Source organism: Zophobas morio, unplaced genomic scaffold (assembly GCF_036711695.1).
Source record: "Zophobas morio isolate AGI-343-1 ecotype UQ-CSIRO unplaced genomic scaffold, CSIRO_AGI_Zmor_V1 ptg000004l, whole genome shotgun sequence".
NCBI classification, from domain to species: Eukaryota; Metazoa; Arthropoda; class Insecta; order Coleoptera; family Tenebrionidae; genus Zophobas; species Zophobas morio.
The window spans coordinates 9,248,439-9,270,172 of record NW_026972109.1 but is presented as its reverse complement, the minus strand read 5'-3'; the positions used below and the strand labels follow the sequence as shown (position 1 = coordinate 9,270,172).

Here is a 21,734-nt window from a genome sequence, read left to right as displayed (position 1 = left end):
GGCTGACAGTATGATGTCCTGTCCGCTTCCTATAGTTCCGGTCATTCAGACGCTTCCAACCATCAACAGCCAGCCGGATTATCCCATTCATATCGGGATCAAGGTAAGAGAGACGTTTACTTGTGTTTGCTGAGGTATTGTCTGGATATTCTACCATGTTCTGGTTTAATGACGGCAGACATTACCAGTAACAATAATCGCGTTTTGCTCTTCTCGGCTTGACGTGTATCTACTGTTGTACTAACATTGAAGTTGCCTAAAGGATCGATGTCTTGCAGAAGTTTTAAGGTTGAATTTTCGTACCCAGATCTTTAAATAGAAGAGTGAAGAGTGCAAAATGAGAATGCATAGTAAAGACACTATTTTTGCATACTAATAAAATTGTATGGCCCTGTTAGTGTAATTGATACTTCTACAGATTTCGAGCGTACGCTCCCAACTTTAAGTCGTAAATTTTATTAATGCACAAAAATAGTGTTGTTTATGTAGCTACACTCATTAGAATAATTTTGAGTTGTTTATAAAATATGACAATTTTAAACCAAGACAAAATTTAGACACATTTATTATTCTTAACCATTCCTCTGTCTTTTCTATAATGATACTTTCAAGGAACTGCTTGCACTAGTAATAAATATATTCAGCGAAGCAGCACTGTGGTTAACTACACTATCCTTTTTTTAACTATTTCTAGAAAGCCTACAACTTCCAGGAACTTAACAATACTACATTTTTCAGATTCAACATTGCTCCTTAATTTTATTCTTTCATCTATATTTTTAAATGTAGTTTTTGTAAGAACTGGCTCCATAAATTCCCGACTTTTTAGTCCTTGATTGTTCTTTTTGGAAAATTAGTTGCATCATTACCAATTTAACACTCTTTAGGCTCCCCTTTTTTCATTTCCAACGTGAAGAAAAAAGTTCGTGGCTCACTTTTGTCTAAAAACATCCTGTAAAGTTTGTACCTTATCCATTCTATCTACACTGTTAGAAAAATTGCTCGTTGAATTGAAAAGTATTCTGCTTGTGATCATGTAATACTAAATGAATACCGGTGTCTGGGAAATGACGGATTAACTTCCGCTCTTAACAATAAACTGTTGAATGATCACAGTTAATTTTAGGTCCCCAGGTGTTTTATTTTCGGATAAATTTAAAGGAATCTGGTGTTTTGTTGCTGGATGTACTTGAAAAAATCTTTTGAGCTTTTAGTGTTTTATTCTTTATGAATTTGAAAAAGTCTTCAGTGCCGCACTGTTTTTATTTTTTTAATTCGGGAAACTCTTGGGTACCTATGATATATTATTTTGGTAGCCCATTGACATTTTTTTGTAAATTATTTAAAACAATTTTGGGGGACTTTGGTGTTTTACTTTTGGAAAATTCTGACCTGACCTGTTTTTGAGTTAATTTTGGGACCCCGTTTTCTTTAAAAATTTAAACCAATCTTGAGGTTCTTGTTTGGAAAGAATTTGAGCTTGCTTTGGGCTGTAGTGTCTTTTCTTATAATAATTTAATTAAATTTCTTAGAGGATACATCATTTGCCAAAATCGGTCTTATTTTAACAAATGCTAGCCCCGCCCACCCACCCTCTCTTTTCTTAGAGGGTTTGTCATTTGCCAAAATCCGTCTTATTTTAGCAGGTACTAACCCGCCCTCTAAGAAAATAAAGGGCGGGTGAGGAGAGCTATTGCTTGCCAAGATAAGGCTGACATTGCCAAATAATATACCCTCTAAGAAAACAAAGGGTGGGCGGGTGGGGCCAATACTTACCAAGATAAGACACATTTTGCCAAATGATATACCCTCTACCCTCCATTTTCTTAGAGAGTAGGTCATTTGCCAATGTCAGTCTTATCTTACAGGTAGTAACCCCACCCACCCATCCTCTATTTTCTTCAAGGGATCTCATTAGCGAAAATCAGTCAGCAGGTACTAGCCCTCTAAGAAAATGAAGGACGGGTGGACGGAGCTCGGAGCTAGTGCTTGCCAAGATAAGGCTGGCATTGCTAAATAGCATACCCTCTAAGAAAATAAAGGGTGGTGGGTGGGGCTAGTACTTGCCAAAATAAGACTGATTTTGGCAAATGACCAAATCTCTAACAAAATAAAGAGCGGGTGGGCGGAGCCAGTACTTCCTGAGATAAAACTGATATTCGAAGAAAATAAAGGGTGGGTGGGCGGGGCCAATACTTGCCAAGATAAGATTAATTTTGCCAAATGATATACTCTCTACCCTTTATTTTCCTAGAGGGTATGTCATTTGTGAAAATCAGTTTTTTTCCTCAAAGGGATCTCATTAGCCGAAGTCAGTCTTTTCTTAGCAGGTACTAGCCCTCTATGAAAATAAAGACCGAGTGGGCAGAGCTAATATTTGCCAAAATAAGACTGATATTGCCAAATGGCATACCTTCGCAGAGAAATGTTGGGCGGGCGGGGCCAATATAAGACTGATTTTGCCAAATGATATATCCTCTTCCCAGGGCGGGCGGGTGGGGCTAGTACTTGCTAAGATAAAACTGATATTGCCAAATGGCATTCCTTGGAATAAAATAAAGGGTTGGTAGGAGAACCTAATGCTTGCCAAGATAAGACTCATTTTCTTAGAGGGTGGTATTTGCGAAAATCAATTTTATCTTTGCAGGTGTTGCCCCGCCCACCCGCCCTCTTATTTTCTTAGAGGGATCTCATTTACCAAAATCAGCCTTTCTTAGCAGGTACTAACCCCGCCCACCCACCCTCTATTTTCTTAGGGGATATTCATTTGCGAAAATCACTCTTATCTTATCAGGTACTAGCCCCGCCCACCCACCCTCTCTTTTCTTAGAAGGTATGTGATTTGCCAAAATTAGTCTTATCGTAGCAAGTACTGATGACGTAAGTTTTAAAAAATAATCAATATTTGGAACGCAAGGCAGGAATTTTGAACATCTTTAGCGTTTAGTTGGTTATGCTTTAATGGACTTTTTTATTGATTTTCTTTTTAATTATAATTTATAAATGTCTTATTAATTTTTTTTTGTTTATTTTATAGTGAAAAGTAAGAGCTTGTTTTATTAATAACAATGCACAACGATTAATGACTACTGGTTATTATGGTTATTGTCCTAAAAAAATAAAAGGTGGAAAAGGAAAAATTACGTTTATTTCGTAATCTACATCATAAAAATGTTTTTTATTATTTTATGGGACTCGAAACCCCCGTACATAACGTACGGTACTTCAGCTTTGGAATTTTTCAATTTTTCGGTTCTTCAATTTCACAATTTTTAAAAATTCCGATTTCACGATTTTTTATTTTCCGATTTCTCCGTTTTCCAATTTAAATTTTTTGATTTTATAATTTTTCAAATTCTCGATTTTCAAGTTTTGGATTGCTATGTTTTTCGACATTTCAGTTTATGTATTTTCCAGTTTCTCGATTTTTAATATTTCGTTTTTCATATTTTCCATTTGTTAATTTTTGTTTTTTCATTTTTTTTACTTTAAGTGTTTCGGTTTTAGGTTTCCTAGTTTTCAGTTTTTAATTTTGCAATTTTACAATTTTTGAAATTTTTTATTTTTTGATTTTATAATTTTTCAGTCTCCCAGATTTTTGATTTGCAATTTTTCGATACTTCAGCTTTGGAATTTTTCAATTTTTCGGTTCTTCAATTTCACAATTTTTAAAAATTTCGATTTCTCGATTTTTTATTTTTCGATTTCTCTGTTTTCCAATTTAAGTTTTTTGATATTTCAATTTTTTAATTTTGGGCTTTTCTAAATCTTCGATTTTTCTATTAATCAATTTTTCGATTTTTCGACTCTTTTCAGCCTTTAAATTTTTGTATTTTTCAACATTTTGTTTTTCTCATTTTTCCATTTTCAGGTTTTAATTACTTCTTTTCGATTTTTCAGGTTTTTAATTTTTCAATTTTTCAAATTCTCGATTTTCAATTTTTCGATTACTCAATTTTTCGACATTTCAGCTTTGGAATTTTTCAATTTTGCGATTTCTCAATTAATCAATTTTGCGATTTTTCGACAATTTGAATTTATGGATTTTTTAATATTTTGTTTTTCTCATTTTTCGATTTTCAGGTTTTGATTTCGTTTCGATTTTTCAGGTTTTTGATATTTCAATTTTTTAATTTTTGGTTTTTCTAAATCTTCGATTTTTCTATTTCTCAATTAATCAATTTTTCGATTGTTCGACACTTTTCAGCCTTTAAATTTTTGTATTTTTCAACATTCTGTTTTTCTCATTTTTCGATTTTCAAGTTTTAATTACTTCTTTTCGACTTTTCAGGTTTTTGATTTTTCAATTTTTCAAATTCTCGATTTTCAATTTTTCGATTACTCAATTTTTCAACATTTCAGCTTTGGAATTTTTCAATTTTGCGATTTCTCAATTAATCAATTTTGCGATTTTTCGATAATTTGAATTTATGGATTTTTCAATATTTTGTTTTTCTCATTTTTCGATTTTCAGGTTTTGATTTCGTTTCGATTTTTCAGGTTTTTGATTTTTCAATTTTTCAAATTCTCGATTTTCAAGTTTTGGATTACTATATTTTTCGACATTTCAGTTTATGTATTTTCCAGTTTCTCGCTTTTTAATATTTCGTTTTTCGTATTTTCCACTTGTCAATTTTTGTTTCTTCAATTTTTTTACTTCAAGTGTTTCGGTTTTAGGTTTCCTAGTTTTCAGTTTTTAATTTTGCTATTTTACAATTTTTGAAATTTTTTATTTTTTGATTTTGTAATTCTTCAGTCTCCCAGATGTTTGATTTGCAATTTTTCGATACTTCAGCTTTGGAGTTTTTCAATTTTTCGGTTCTTCAATTTCACAATTTTTAAAAATTTCGATTTCTCGATTTTTTATTTTTCGGTTACTCTGTTTTCCAATTTAAGATTTTTGATTTTTCAATTTTTTAATTTTTGGTTTTTCTAAATTTTCGATTTTTCTATTTCTCAATTAATCAATTTTTCGATATTTTGTTTTTCTCATTTTTCTATTTTCAGGTTTTGATTTCTTTTTTTCAATTTTTCGATTACTCAATTTTTCGATTTTTCGACACTTTTCGACCTTTGAATTTATGGATTTTTCAACAGTTTGTTTTTTTCATTTTTCGATTTTCAGGTTTTGATTTCTTTTCGATTTTTCAGGTTTTTGATTTTTCAATTTTTCAAATTCTCGATTTTCAAGTTTTGGATTCCTGTTTTTCGACAATTCAGTTTATGTATTTTTTTCCAGTTTCTCGATTTTTAATATTTCGTTTTTCATATTTTCCATTTGTGAATTTTTGTTTCTTCAATTTTTTGACTTTAAGTGTTTCGGTTTTAGGTTTCCAAGTTTTCAGTTTTTAATTTTGCAATTTTACAATTTTTGAAATTTTTTATTTTTTGATTTTGTAATTTTTCAGTCTCCCAGATTTTCGATTTGCAATTTGTCGATACTTCAGCTTTGGAATTTTTCAATTTTTCGGTTCTTCAATTTCACAATTTTTAAAAATTTTGATTTCTCGATTTTTTATTTTTCGATTTCTCTGTTTTCCAATTAAAGTTTTTTGATATTTCAATTTTTTAATTTTTGGGTTTTCTAAATTTTCGATTTTTCTGTTTTTCAATTAATCAGTTTTTCAACATTTTTCAGCCTTTAAATTTTTCGATTTGTCGATATTTTGTTTTTCTCATTTTTCGATTTTCAGATTTTGATTTCTTCTTTCGTTTTTTCGGGGTTCTGACTTTTCAATTTTTCAAATTCTCTTTATACACGGTATTTTTGTAAGGAAAAATATTTCTTCATACAAATTTTCCATTTTAAACATAGTTTAAGTTTCATGTTGTGAAAAGAAGTCCACACATATTAAAACAGGAAGACAAAATGTAAGTCCACCCACCCACCCTATCTCAATTGTGATGATTTTTTTTATTCGCCCTGAACCAACCTGAAACTGCAAAATACTTATTTCTTCACAAGAAAATAAAACATGATATAGGAAATCAGATATGGAAACAAAATAAAAACTCGAGGATTTAATTTTTGGTACGTCCTTGTATTACATTTCGGATTTTCTCTTTCTTGTTGTTCGTGTTGCTTGCAATTTTTAGTGTTTTTATTGTTTTCTAGTGTAGGTTCACGTTTCTCCTCTTTTTCATTTCTTGATTCGTTGAAGTGAAAAAGTGTATACACAATTGCATGGTACATACAGTTGCAGCCCAATAATCATTTTTCTCGGAACATATATTTTGCAAGCGCAACAAAACGCAGCACACAAATTAATGTAATGGTGTTTCAGTGCATCAACAATGCAGCTCCGTTTACATGTCGTTTTTTAATACAAAGGTGCATTTTTATCAAAGAGCTGCTCTCTGTGTGTAGTTTTGCATCGCTGCCAATTGTGTCGAATTTCAAACTAACTAGTTTTCGATTCCCAAAAGAATTGTATTCCAGACATACAAATAACTCTAAAAACATAGTAATGATGAAAGTCGATCCGAACAGTGCCCTCGCAACATCGCGGAACTAATTAAAATTGTAACGGTTGAAATTAAAAATTTTTTCTCCGTAATATGGAATTTATTCATCGCGAGTTCCGGTCTCGCCGCACCGGTTATTAATTTTTCTATTTGATCTGTTCATATAATAATATTCAACGAAGTCCTTAATTTACTCTATTTCGGGTGTACTTTGTGTTTTCTCCGTGATTTTCCAACAAGGAACACCCTCTCGTTCGTTCCTTTTGTGCCCGCTTCTTCAAATCGGATAAGGCACAAGCAATTATCTAAGCGCAGTTGTGTTGTTCTTCTTAAGTCTTGTTTGTGCCCGCCTCAGTTGCTTCCTAATTTTAATGAATAATTAGGCCGCCGTTATTTGTCTTGCCGTTTTGAGGAGTTGCTTTCAAAAGGCAACTTCTTTTCAACTTTCTCGATCGGAATAGATCCCGTAACCGCGATGTTGCGAGTAACTAATCCACTTCTCGATAGATTCATTATGAAATTTGATAAGTACTTGATATGATTAATACTTTGTGCCGTAATTAGAAATGGTAAGATTATAAAAGCGCCCTTAGCCAACTTCGTTCCAAGTTTCCGCTGCAAAGGTTAAACAGAACCGCACCAGCCGAAGTTGCAAGCGTATTAGGTTTTCCCGACGAGATCGTGGCTACAAAAAAAAAACACTATCTTATTTTATCTTATCTTGTGAATAATCTACAAGATCGTAGACACGCTACATCGGTAACTATTTACAAAAAGATAAAAACTATCGTATTTACTTAACTTAAGCGGAAACATCATTAAAATAAATAAGAAAGAACGCGGGACGGAGTGTTACGCCCTGAGATACCTACTCCTAGTCTTTTTTATAAACAAAATCTCCATTATTTTTGCGAAGCAAATTCCGCACGACGTGCACCGAAGGTTGCATGGTAAACCGTCTCCAGAGAGCTATCCATCAATTAGGGGGCTAAACGCGACGGGGCCTTGCTACCCAGCGATCTGTCACCGACAGAATACAGAGTCGACCGCACATCAGACAAACGGACCGTCGTCTCCTCGTAATTACCTATACAGGAGGTGGCGGTGGGATTGCCCCCTATACGAAAAAGGTGTTGGAAATTTTGGCGGTCGATTCGAGACGGAGTCCGACCCAGTCTGTTCGTTTTTAGATTTCTGGTGCTTTGTTTCTGTCGTCTGGTTTCCAAATGCCGACAGAAACAAATTGCGTACAGGATTTGCGGTTTGGATACGAGTCAGTCTAATTAATTTAACCGGTTAAATGTTTGATGTATGGTAGGGGAGGTTAATTTATGTACTAAGTTTTTTGTTGTTTTGTTTGTGGCGAGAGGAGGTGTAAGAAGAGCGATTGTTTAACGTTCTGAGTGATTTAATTTAATTGACGTTGACGCTGTTTTCCGTGGGTCATTTCACGGTTATAAACTGCGGAAACGGTATTGTCTGGTTATAAATCAAATTAAAAAAAAAATCAAAAGACAATAGTACTTTTTTACACTGCAGTTTCCTCCCCTCAAATTCTGAAGTAGACTTGTCCGCTTTACGTCCACTGCGACGTTCTACCGGTGTGGTGTTTTCGTTCTACAATTAGTCAACATCGAATGTCCTCGCGCAAAAACATCTCGTCTAGCACGACTTCATCCAAACGAACTGATAAATTCCAGCCTTCGCCCCCTCCCGGCCGCCGGTATGTGCGCCCCTCGCTCTCGGTTAATTTATTTGTGCAAAGTTTGCGGCAGTAAGTAATTGAAAGGTATTTACACAGAGTTGTGTCTATCTGGATGTTTAAGGAGTCGCTAATAGTGCCGAGGAGCGAACTTAATTAATTTTGATTAATCGTCGCCACATCCCAATTTAAACTTTCGGTTCATTTTTTACTAGCGACAGGGATGTTTCTTCACACTAAAGAAATTCCAGTTGCCATCATCAAGTTTACCAGCTATACGTTGTACCTGCATATACCTTGGCCATTGTCTTCAGGTATCTTTAATTTCTGAGTCTGATAAATAATTTAGAACAGAAAAAAACTACATAGTTGAAAATCTTAAAATGTCTTACTTAAATTGTTTCCTTGTTATGAGAACCTTCGGGCAGCTTGTACTCTTTAAATTTTCCTTTGCGTTTAATAAAACGTAGCCCGCAGGGTTGTACAGAGAATTGTCGGAGCAAGGTTATTTAAAAAAATTATTTTTGTTGTCTTGGTATCTCGGAAGCGTGAGCTGTAAAAAATAAATGCGTCACACAGTTTCATATATTTTTTTTTTTTTGACGAGACTTAACATTAAAATTTGCAATGCTTCGTACGTAAAATGGCAAAAAAATATTAACTCGCAGATTTTAGTAGGAGTGTTTTACTTCCCGACCGTAAGCTAAGGAGTATTATAAATATTGTAACTATATTTCCGCGACGTTTCATAACCCCTAGAGTATGAAAAAATAGGAATACCGTTTCCGTCCGTCCGTCCCTGCGTGCGTCGTAGACAAACAATTTCGAACCTACCCGATTCGTTATCAAATTGTTGTAAAGTACTAATCAAATTTGTCTAATCATCCCCACCAACAAGTTGATAACGTCATGTCAAAATTTTGCTTAGTACATGCCATATTAGTTTTATAAAATGACACGCTCCTGTACTTGTGGTTAATGAATTTGCCTTGATTTTGTTATTATTACAATTTCTATTATTCAATATTTCTCGTAATAATATATAATATGATAATATCAACCATAGGAAACATGGGCTCAGTGGCAAACTCATTAGCTTTGCATCTGGGGGGTCCGGAGTTCGATCTCCGATATATCCATATTTTTTCCATAAACTGACTGATTTACCTGTATTTTAACAGTCCATACGTAGTCTTCTTTTCATAACAAGAAACTTCAAACCTGTTCAAAATGGTAAATTTTTGTTGGAAAATATGGATTTTGCAATTATGGTTCGCCCCTCGATCTGACAACAATGAAAACTTCATCACAATTGAGATGAGGGCGGGTGGGCGGGCTTTGTATTTTTCTTTTTTTTTCTGAATTGTACATAGTTTTCTTTTCACGACAAGAAACTAAAACTTTTTAAAATGGTAAAGTGGAGAGTAGTTCAGTTTCTTGTTGTAAAGAGAAGACTATGTTTATTAATACGAAAAAAAGCAAAACAAGCCCCGCCCACCCACCCTATCTCAATTGTGACGATTGGGCTTTGTTGTCGTGAGCCATGGGGGTGGAGCTTAATTGCAAAATCCTCATTTTTCACCGAGAAATTACCAAGTGAAACATATTCTTAACTAATCGTGTTGATCAAAGAACACTAGGTCTATTAAATAAAAAGGAAATCAAAAGGTAAACCCCACCCATCCTTCTCGATCTCAATCATAACGAGTTTTTCATTCGTTGTCAGATCGAGGGGCGGAGCCTAATTGATAAATCTATACTTGTATTGTGTCTTTCGCCATTTTTTCTTAATGTACCATTTTAAACATATTTTCAGTTTCTTGTTGTGAAGAGAAGATTATGTTTATAAAGAAGAAAAAGCAAAACAAGTCCCGCCCACCCACCCTATCTCAATTGTGACGATTTTTCTTTGTTGTCATGAGCCATGGGGGGTGGAGCTTATTGCAAAATCTCCATCCTCAACGAAAAATTACAAAGTGAAGCATATTCTTAAATAATCGTGTTGTTCAAAGAACACTAGAACCTGGTTTATAGAAAGCGAATTAAAGTTATTTCGTGATTAACTTCGAATTGAGATCCATTGGGTAACGTGCATGTTTTAACCAATCACGGGCTCATATTCTGCAGTTTATGTTGGAGATACACTTCTAAAGTGTGCAATGCTGGTTGCATACCGAACGTCTGTCATACTTGCATTTACATTTTTAACTGTCATTATTACTGTCAATTATTGTAATCGAAATAAAGCCTCGTGTGTGTATATAGCATCAAAGTATTTTATCTTCCACGAATAAATCCATCAGTTTAATCCTCTGTTGAATTAATTGACGATTAAATATTTAATTCGCTTTCTATAAACCGGCCCTAGGTCTATTAAATGAAAAGGAAGTTAAAAGATAAACCCCACCCATCCGTCTGGATTCCAATCATGATGAATTTTTCATTGGTTGTCAGACCGAGGGGCGGAGTTTAAATGCAAAATTTATACTTGTTGTGAAAAGACGAGTACGTGGGTATATTCCGCAAAAAGGCAAAATATAAGCCCCGCCCACCCACCCTTTCTCAATTCTTATGATTTTTTTATTCATCGTGAGCCAAGGGGGCGGGGCTTAATTTGCAAAATCCCCTTTTATCCACGAAAAATTACCAAGTGAAACATTTTCTTAAGTAATCGTGTTGTTCAAAGAACAGTAGATCTATTAAGTAAAAAAAGCCAAAAGATTATTTTAATTTTATAGTTTTTCCAAGAAGATGAATTTGTTGCACTGTACTTCAAGGGGTATAAATAATCTTAGATCAATTTTTGGGTGTTGAGTAAATCTCGTTTTTTCTTTAATTACAAAATGCTAGAAGTGATTTTTGCATTAAAAAATTATCAAACAAGCAGAAACAATCGTGAGTCATCGGCCGTCTCCGCTTCCTGTTCAAAGTTAATGGTTTCTTGGAAAAATGCGTCAAGGTAAAATCTAGGCCTTGATAGCAGTGCAGCCGTTAAAAATTCAAGTAGCGGCTCGTGACCTTTTGAAATGAGGGGGATTTGATTGATGAGTTAAATATGAAGATAAAACAGGCTGCTATAATATATTAATAAACGAAATTTTGTGACGGATATAAGTACAAAAATAACATTCAAGAAAAATAAAAAAAGTACTTGTCCATATACCTTTGATTTTAGATCATTACTGAGGAGACACAAAACAAAACAATTTATTATTTTTTTCACAACCGCACATCCACAAAAATTTACAATGCTTGTTATGTCTATTAAAATATCTATGCAAGTCTCTCGTTTTGTCATGAACACTTTTTTTATTAATAAATCGGGGGCGGCTGTCCCTAAATTTTTCACTAAAATGCTACCATCGTAAGACTGAGGATTTTTTAACAAATATTCAACTGAATTCATTATTTTTATTTAAAATCAAACAATCTCACTCGCGCAGAATAAAAATGAAATTCCGCCACTGAGTTACTGGTAATGGTCACTGTTCGAACAGGACTCGATTCCAGCTGAATTCAGCGACTAGACGCACGGTTTCCATAGCAACGGTGTAACAAAACGTCTAAATGAGGCATGATTTGGTGTCCGCTTTTATCAGCAGTTCAGCAACATATCATATATCCAAGACACAACATCTTTGGATGTAAGTTTTGATAATTATGCCACAAATTTCTGGATAATTTGTTAAGTATTGAAAATTACTATTTTGCTATGTCCACTGTGTTTGTAGACGTAATTTTGGCGGGGCACGTGCCTTTGTGCCTTCTGGCACCAGCCGCCCCTGGTTCAAAGAAGACTAGGTCTATTAAGTAAAAAAAGAAGTCAAAAGCTAAACCCCACCCGTCTCGATCCCAATCATGATGAATTTTTCATTCATTGTCAGACCGAGGGGCGGAGCCTAATTGCAAAATATGTTCCTGTTGTGAAAAGAAGAGTACGTAGGCATATTCTGAAAAAGGCAAAATATAAGCCCCGCCCACCCGCCCTCTCTCAATTATTATATTTTTTTATTCGTCGTGAGCCAAGGGGGGGAGCTTAATTGCAAAATCCCTATTTATCTACGAAAAATTACCAGGTGAAACATATTCTCAAGTATTCATGTTCAAAGAACAGTAGATCTATTAAGTAAAAACGAAAGCCAAAAGATAAGATAAAAAAAATGAAAAGACTTATTTTAATTTTTTAATTTTTCCAAGAAGATGAATTTATTGCACTGGACTTCAAGGGGTATCAATAACCTTAGATCAATTGTTTTGTGTTAGTAAATCTAATTTTTTCTTTAATTACAAAATGCTAGAAGTGATTTTTGTGCATTAAAAAAAATCGGCAAGTTGTGAAACAAGCAGAAACAATCGTTAAGTTGTGACCGTCGCCATCGGCTGTCTCCGCTTTCTGTTCTGAGTTTATGGTTTCTTGGAAAAATGCGTTGGTATCAAGGCAAAATCTAGATCTCGATGGCAGTGCAGCCGTTAAAAATTCACTGTTTTCTTTGATATTTCGATGTGTATGATTGTTGTGAGTGATGCCTTATTTAGAATTGCTTATACAGAATGATTAAAAAAAAAATGAATGAGGCAATATATATTTTTTTTGTGATTCGAAAAGTATATTTTCGGTCGTAATATTTATAACGTATCAACCAAAGTGAAACAATTTATTCAATAGTGGCAATTTGTTTTCGAACACGACACCAAACAAAAAACGCAGTGGTTGTCAATACACCAATATAGACAAATTCTTCAGAATTATTTTATTATTTTGCACAAAAAATGTGTAACCCGTTCATGAACTGTCTCCAACACTCTCGAATATTTTAAACTCGGCTGATGATCCGTCAAAAGCTCACTACTCACTCTAGAGCACTAAAATATTTGTAAGTTTTCGCATCAAAGTTGCATTGATGCACCTGAATAAAGCTGAAAGAATATCATTCTCTAAACAACGTATTGAGGTAAAAATTTTACTGAGGGAATAATTCGGTTCGTTGATTTTATAATCATGTTTTTTTCCAGTATTCTTCGTTTATTGGCAGAGTAACAATGCAACTGTTGTTAAATCAAAAACGAAACAAATGCATATAAAAATATACACACCAAAAATGTTCACATTTGACCTTTCGGTAGTTGGAATTGTCATGAATTTGCAGGGAAATTCTGTTCGAGTTGCAGTTGGGTAAATCTACTCTTAGTCCGATTGCGGTCACAATTGTGTTCCAGTTTCCAGAGAAAAACCGTCATATTTAAATTGTGTTTCTCAAGAATCACGAAATCAGAATTTAAAGGTAAAATAAATTATCGAGACAGATGTATTCATCAATATACTCGTAATATGGTAGTTACAGTAGATGTGTTTATTCAAATGGTAAAAAAAATATGCATTTTGAGTGACGTCGCGTGTTGACGAAACTTATTAAAATCAAATTAAGCAATGATAGATCGTCGCCAGTCATTCGTTGTGCGGCAGTCGCATTTATAAAAATACATCAGATAAATTCCCCAAGATTGGTTGCACGATTCCGCTTCAAACGACCGAAATTTCTGCGTTTAATTGCAAGCTTTTCGCCGAACCGTCGCTCCATAAATGAAACCGAGGTGCTTTGCCCATCCTTTGTACATATTCGATTCCGATTTTTCCGGGCGGGTTCCGGTCGATTCCGAGGTGTTTTGAAGCGGTCCGTGTGGGCCGCCATAACCGCTGAGCTATCGGCCTCTTCGGGCGCATAAGGCACCGTGCACTAAATTGTCCGTAATTTGAAATCCCCGCTGATCCTAACGAACTCGAAACCGTTCCATCTCTCTCGCGGGGAATCGGCCCTATGCCACCATCAGGGGCCCCGGTTCCTCCTCTAGAAATATGACTGTTTTTTGTTTTTATGACGTGCCGTATTTATCTTGTTGGACCATCACCTTTTCAGGCCGAGTAAATTATTCATGTTCTTCATTTTATTACGTGCTGCCGTCTTTGCGAGGCGCATTTTTACATTTTATTCGTCGAGGGTAATGGATTTTAAGGTGATGTACAGAAATGTTTTTATGACGCGAGGGATAAGGCTTGTTTGTGACATTTTTCGCGCCAACGTATTCACTGAAAAAAATTAACGAACACTGAAAAATGCTTGCTTAAATTACCAAAAACGAAGCTCTACTCGAATAATACGTTATAAACCAGAAGTTGAGTTATTTTTAGGAAACGTTTGTACTCGGTGTTTGTATTACTCGGAACAATTACTTTCGCGCAAAACAACGACGAAAGATGTACCGGAACGACGCCGGCAAAAAAACGCAGCTTAAACTACCCTAATTGATGCTGCAAAAGCTCACAAGTCCGGTTTCCTTGTTCAGTCGTTCAGTGCGCTTGACTGTTAATTAGACTGGAAAGCTTTGGTGCTTACAATCGAATCAATTGCGCCTCTTGAAGCGATGTGAAGTGCACACAAAGAGAGGAGTGTTTAGGTACTTTGCGTGCCACTCGAACATCACACAGGTGCTACATTTGCAAAATTTCATTATGCTGCAATAATTGATAATCGGAGTGGATTCAAATCAATCGATACTTGAGTTTGATATCGAATTAGAATTACTATTTATTGTTTTGAGGTGTAATCGCTCTGTTCGCGAAGTGACCATCAGTTCCTTCGCGAGGTCAACCGTGAGAGGTCAAGCTTGATTTCAGCTAACTAGGTTTAAGATTTTAGTTACAGTTCGCAAATCGTTATAAATGGGAATTATCAGGTTTATTTCTGGCCCTTTGGATTGTAGCTACACCTGTTACACGTATAGAAACGCCGCACTGTTTACAAATCCTCGTTTTACCCAACTCGGCCATCTTCAGAAGCCGCATTTTCGCCGTACTGTTTCGCCCCATCCCGGCTGTTTTCCTAAAGACCTCCTTAGCTCCTGTGACTTTAAATCGCCATACGTCCGATTCCTTAAGTGATAAATGTGACGGGGCATAAAGCCGGCTCCGTTTAAATATTAAAACACTTGCGTATTTTATACTTAAGGCGGAAAGAGTGCGCCGTAAAACATGTTTCTGAAATAAATATAACCCCGGAGTATAGTGCGGCGCACGATAAAAGAATAGCTGCAGGCAGGGAGCAACAAACACATTTGGCCGGTACGAGAAGAAAGTAAGAATTTATCTCAATAAAGGTCATAAATCTTAACGAGGCAAAATCAATTTGTGTGTTAGACTGTGGACAATCCATCTGGCCAATGGACGGAACCGTACATCAGAGCCGGCCTCGCAAATCCACCCGGTAACCAGATCTTTAGCCCCGGAGACCATAAAATATCAATTTATATAAAAAAGGAGGAGGAGAACCGGTCCGGACCATTCGAAATTTATTGCCCGCAAACATTCCCGCTCTAATAGCCCACTATTTTCAACACGTGGTTGTTAATAGAGCCAGCCCGGCGCATCCACCATTTTTGATCAGCAAGCTTTTATTCAATGTTTCTGTTTTTGCTTGTGAATCAAGGTTAGAATTAACCTTTGTTACGATTTTGAAATTATTTCTGTTAAAATTGAAATAATAAAAAAAAAATACTTTACAATTTATTTTGTTAACACGCCAACGCGAAGCGGAAAGTTGTTCTCATGCAATATATTATTACTAATAATATTTTGGGTTGGTAGCTGCATTCACATCCCGCAGGCCATTAATACACTCCGCACGTGGGCAATTATAAACCCTATTTTTGAGACTCGAAATCAATATTAGGAGATTAAATGGCAGCGCGATAGTTCAAGATTTTATAATTTAAATCCCACCGGTTGAGTGTAATAATTTTAATTAATTATAAAATGAATTGCTAATGATGAACTGGGTGTTTTATTACAGTTTCAGTGTTCGGTAGTAAAACTGGAAATGATATTATAAAATAATTTAATAGCTGAAAATGAATAGTAAATACGGTTAAATCAGGTGTTTATTGTATATTGTTGAATGCTGTTTTATGGCTTTTCGGCTGAACTCAAATTCGTGCCACATTTTAAAAGTCCCAGTGATAATTTAGTTATTAAAGACGCTAATTAAAAAACGGATTTTTAGTGTGACGCACTAAACGTGGAGTTCAATAATGCAAAATTCCCGATAAATGGTTTGAAAGAATCTCAGGAAATCTTGTTTTTAAAGAATTTGAAGAATCTAGGGGACCCCTTGTTTCTGGTTTTTGAAGTAGTTTAGGAGAATTTCGGCGGCCTCTGGTGTTGTGCTTTTGAAATATATACCTAGTTTAAAAGAATGTTAGGGACCCCTTGTATTGTTTTTGAAGTAGTTTGAAAGAATCTTGAGGTCCCTTGTTATGTTTTTGAAGTAATTTGAAAAAATCTCATGGGTCTTTCTGTGCATTGTTTTTGAGGCAATTTATTAGAATCTCGGAGACCCTCGTTCTTGTTTTTTAAATACAGTCGAACTAAATTAAATCTGGGAAAGACCCTAGAATTCCTTCGAATTAAAGAAAATAAAGAAAACCTTTATTAGAAACTGACTTTTATTATTATGGATGCTTACAAATTAAAGTGTCAATTTAATTTTGTTGGTATATATTGTTACGAAAGAAACCCATACGACGCCTGTGGGTTTTCTAGTATGTGTGTGTTGATTCTGGTATGTACGGCGATGATGACTCATCGGCCGGGCGGCGCGGCGTTCGCTGACGAAAAGCCTGGAAGCGGAAGTCGCGATGGGCAACCCAGAAAACCCTTGAAGCGGCGTTCTCGAACCATCGAGAGGAACGTATAGGTTTAAATAGAGGCCACCCTCGGGAACGATAATTATTGAGTCGAGTCGAGTTCAACGAGTGTCGAGAAAACCCAGTGAAGTTGCACCGGATTTATTTTGTACATAATCGCTGTAATAGTTAGTCGTGTAAATTCGAGTTACTAAGAAATAAATTGTTGAATTGATGTTGTAATTAACATAATTTTATATCAGATTTGCAGTAAGAATATGAAAACTCCTACCATGACTGCCACTACTGAGTAGTCGCAAAAAAAAAATGTTCGAGTTATGGAAGTTCCCGCAATTTCACGCGTAAAATTTACTTCGATTTAAAGAAACTTTCGAGATGTAAAATTTCGACTTAAAGATATCAAAATACCGGTAAATTTGCTTGAAATGCACGGGGAACATAGTCAAATACGAAATAAGAAAAATCCGACTAATGGAGGTTCGATTTATAGAAGTCCGACTGTAGTTTGAAAGAATCTTGCAGTTCCCGTGTTTTGTTTTTGAAGTAGTTTGAAAGAATCTCAAGGATCTTTCTGTGTATTGTTTTTGGAGCATTTTATTAGAAATCTCGGAGACCCCTTGTGTTTTTTTTTTATTTTTTGAAGTGGTTTGAAAGAATCTCGGGAACCTAGTGTTTTAATTTTGAAGTAATTTATTAGAATCCCGGGACCCCTTGTGTTTTGTGTTTGAAGTAGTTTGAAAAAATCTTGGGCACCTCTTGTGTTTTATTTTTGAAGTAATTTGAGAGATTCTTGGAGATCTATTGTCTTGTTTTTGCAGTAATTTAAAAGAATCTCAAGGATCTTTCTGTGTATTGTTTTTGAAACAATTTATTAGAATTTGTTTTTGATAATAATTTGAAAGAATCTCGGGAGACCCCTTGTGTCTGGTTTTTGAAGTAGTTTGGAAGAATTTCGGGGTCCCCTTCTCCTTTGTTTTTGAAGTAGTTTGAAAGAATCTCGGGGATCCCTTGTCTTGTTTTTGAAGTACTTTGAAAACATCTCGAAATCTCATGACCAGGGGCAGATAGGACCACTGAACCAGGGAAAAATTTAGACCGGGCGCCTGAAAGGCCGAATTTTACTTCATTTAAAAATATATAAAATTTGGATTTGGACATCCACAGTTTGGGTACCACGGCTACAGGCCCCTCTGGAAAATCCCCGATAAGTAGTTTGAAAGAATCTCGGAAACCTCATGTATGTCTTGTTTTTGAAATAATTTGAAAGAATCTCGAAGATCTCTTGCGCTTTGTTTTTGAAGAAGTGTGAAAGAATCTCGGAGAATTCTTGTCTTGTTTTTAAAGAATCTAGTGAACTCCTTGTGTTTTGTTTTTGAAGTAGTTTATAAGAATTTCGGCGACCCGTGGTGTTTTGTTTTTGAAGTACCCAGTTTAAAAGAATGTCAGCGACACTGTGTTGTGTAGTTGCAGTAGTTTGAAAGAATCTCGGGGACCCTCGTTCTTGTTTTTGAAGTACAGTCGAACTAAGTCAAATCTGGAAGAGACCCTAGAATTCTTTCGAGTTAAAGAAACTTCGAATTAATGAAAATAAAAAAAAAACTATTAGAAACTGATGTATGTCATTTTAATTCTGTTGGTATACTTATATGTATTATAGGTATGTATTTGGTTATTAAACTTTGCCGAATAGGCATTTTAGAATTTTTTTCGTAAAATTACGACACGATTTACAATTTTACAAGTACAATTAAATCTTTGATTGCGATTAAATTTTTAATGCGGTATTAAAGTACCATGTGACCGATTCTACACCAATCAGATGTCGTTAAACAGCTTATTAAATGTTTAACTTAATTTTATATAAGATTTGTATGTAAGAATATGAAAACTCCTACAATAACTGCCACCCCTGAGTAGTCGCAAAAAAATGTTCGAGTGTATTTCGATTTAAAGAAATTTCATAGTTATAAAATTTCCAGTTAAAAGATCAAAATACGTGTAAATTTGATTGAAATGCACAGGGAATAGAATCAAATACGAGTTAAAAAAATTCGACTAATGGAGGTTCGATTTGTAGAAGTTCTACTCTAGTTTGAAAGAATCTTGCAGAACTCGTGTTATGTTTTTGAAGTGGTTTGAAAGAATATCGAGGATCTTTCTGTGTATTGTGTTTGAAGCAATTGATTGGAATCTCGGGACCCTTTGTGTTTTGTGTTTGAAGTAGTTGAAAGAATCTCGGGAACTTCTTGTGTTTTGTTTTTGAAGTATTTAGTATGAAAGATTCTCGGGAATCCCTTGTCTTGTTTTTGAAATAAGTTGCAACAATCTCAGGGACCTATAGTGTTTTATTTTTGAAATAATTTGAAAGAATCTCACAGATCTTTCTGTGTATTGTTTTTGAAGCAATTAGAATCTTGGGGACCTCTTGTATTTGGTTTTTGAAGTAGTTTGAAAGAATCTCGAAGACCCCTGGTGTTTTGTTTTTGAAGTGCTTAGTTTGCAAGAATCTCGAGGACTTCTTGTGATTGGTTTTTGAAGTGGTTTAAAAAAATTTCAGCGCATTTTGGTGTTTTGGTGTTGAAGTACCTACTTTAAAAGAATATCAGCGACAACTTGTGTTGTGTGTTTTGCAGTAGTTTGAAAGAATCGCGTCGATCCCTTGTCATCTTTTTTAAGTAATTTGAAAGAATCTCATCGATCTTTCTCTGTATTGTTTTTGAAGTAGTTTGAAAAAATGTCGAAGTCCAGGATCAGGGCTTGATACGTCGTAGCGAAGTTTACGAAGATAAGTTAAATTTAGAAGGTAATCGAATGCAGAGCAAATGCCAGGAAACGAAAGATATTTTATAAATCTAAATGTTTTTTTAGCACTACTTAAATACAACAAATCTTCAGACAATCAGTTGGTGTTTGCACTTATAATTATACAGTGAACTTTCAGTTTGTAAAATTTCAGACGAAGCAAAAAATTGAACACATTATTAGTGCTAAGCGGGTAGAAGTGATCGTAATCGTTGCGTCCCAGCCGCCGTTTTTCACTTTTCGCCTCCGTCCAGCCGATTTATCGACCAACGATGAGCACCACATTTTGACTGAAAGCCAGTTAATGTACACGTAAACCGCCGCAAAAACATCCAGCCCACAAAATCTAATAACAACCCGACCCGAAATAGACACGTACATTATTGCAGAATCCGAGGGTGTACATAATGCTCCGGGTTCACGTGTGTCTAACGATTGCATCATCATTTTATACAAATTTTGTCTTATTCAATGTCGACGTTATGAAGAAGAAGCGGGGACCACCCGCCGCCACCTTCGCCGTTGTCGACCGTGCGACAGATGGCCGTCGTTTACATCATGTAAAGAAAACTCGAACCTATCTCGTATACACTGCCATTTTTTCCTTTACGATGCGGGTCCTCCCCCTTAATGTCCTCTACCTGAACAGTACGGCGTGTCATTTATAGGTTATGGTGATGTTTATGGACGTGTAAATAATAAAGATTGCCCGGGCGGCGTTTTGCAGCCGCCCAGGGGCGGATTGGGGAAGCTTTTTTCGGATGTGTGTGGTTATGTAAAACCCAAGCTACGGTTTGATGGAATAAACGTTTATTTTAATTGACTAATAACTGTCGGGACGCGTTTATGTTAGATTTATTTTCGGGTTTTATTCAGCGTACGAAATAAATCTCGAGCGGCGTTCATTCCGGGAATGTTTCCAGTCGTCGTAGGTGATTTTTGATGGATTTCGTGCAGATTTTTTACGTTCAAATTCTATAACGTATAACGGTACGATCCGGCTCGAAGGACTAAAAAAGACCAACATCTGTCTGACAAAAATGGCATCATTTGGATTTTTCATGATTTTCTACCAAAACTTCGATAAATTACACAGAAGGATCGCGTATTTAAATTTTTAGTTGAGATAACCACTACCTTTAAGGAATCACTCCGGGAGCAACCCGTTTTACCAACCACGTTGATCTGGTCTTACGGAAACATGTTTTTCAATTCTTTATGTGGTCATTAAACTAGTGAGTAGGTTATTCCAATTAGATTTACTTCATTAACTGTTGTTAACAAGTTGCAACAACAGTAAAATGAATGTTGGATTGATAACGAATTAATGAAAAGTGGTAAACGACAAACTATAAAGTTCCAAGAAAGTCTTCTTGTGAGTTTATAACATAAAACGAGATAAAACATCAGGCAGTAATTACTGTGTGCGTTTTATTTAGTGTGTCGCGAGTTCGTTCCCTTCTATCTGCTCGCTGTGCTCCTAAATATTACTAGTAAACCCAGTTTTAATAAATTATTCTCGTGCCGTCTTTCGTTTTACATCAGAAAATTACAGTTTTATGTAATCTGAATAATATGAAGAAATCAAATGTAAACTTCGTTAAAAACAGATGGCATGGAAGTCCGGTTTGTGCTCATTTGCACTGGGTTATTCAACTCGGAAAAGTGGTTGGCTTAAAGAATGTTGGGTATTATTTGAGCCGCGAGAACTCATAAGCTGTAATTAAATGCAGCAGAGATCTACAATATGATAATAGCAAATAGAGGAGTAACATGATTGTAATAAATGTGTGGTAGTAGTTGTCAGGAAGATTTTTCTGTCAAGATTTATACCGTAGTAGACATACGCCCGAAAATATAGTGGGAAATCTGCCTTGGTCGAAGATTATTTTAACAGAGCTGAAGTATTAATACCCCCCCAGTCGCTGCGCCGTGGGAACGCAATTTGCAAGGAATCACCTTAGCTTAAGTTCTGGAAGTAAAAATGTTGCTTAGTGTTGCTTAAGGGGTGTCTCGAGCTTCGCTCACTCTAAAGGACTAAAATTAAATTCGACAAAAACTAGTAATA

At 35.3% G+C, this 21,734-nt stretch overlaps 1 protein-coding gene across 7 annotated transcripts in view; it reads left to right on the top strand.

Moving 5' to 3' along the window:
* LOC135140617 (polypyrimidine tract-binding protein 2) overlaps nucleotides 1-21,734 on the top strand; it is a 231,331-nt gene that overhangs the window by 128,970 nt on the left and 80,627 nt on the right. For all 7 annotated transcript variants that reach the window (XM_064071250.1, XM_064071285.1, XM_064071264.1 and 4 more), the window contains one exon: nucleotides 2-103. In XM_064071250.1, the coding sequence (XP_063927320.1) occupies nucleotides 2-103 (102 nt within the window). The remainder of the gene's footprint in view (nucleotide 1; nucleotides 104-21,734) is intronic.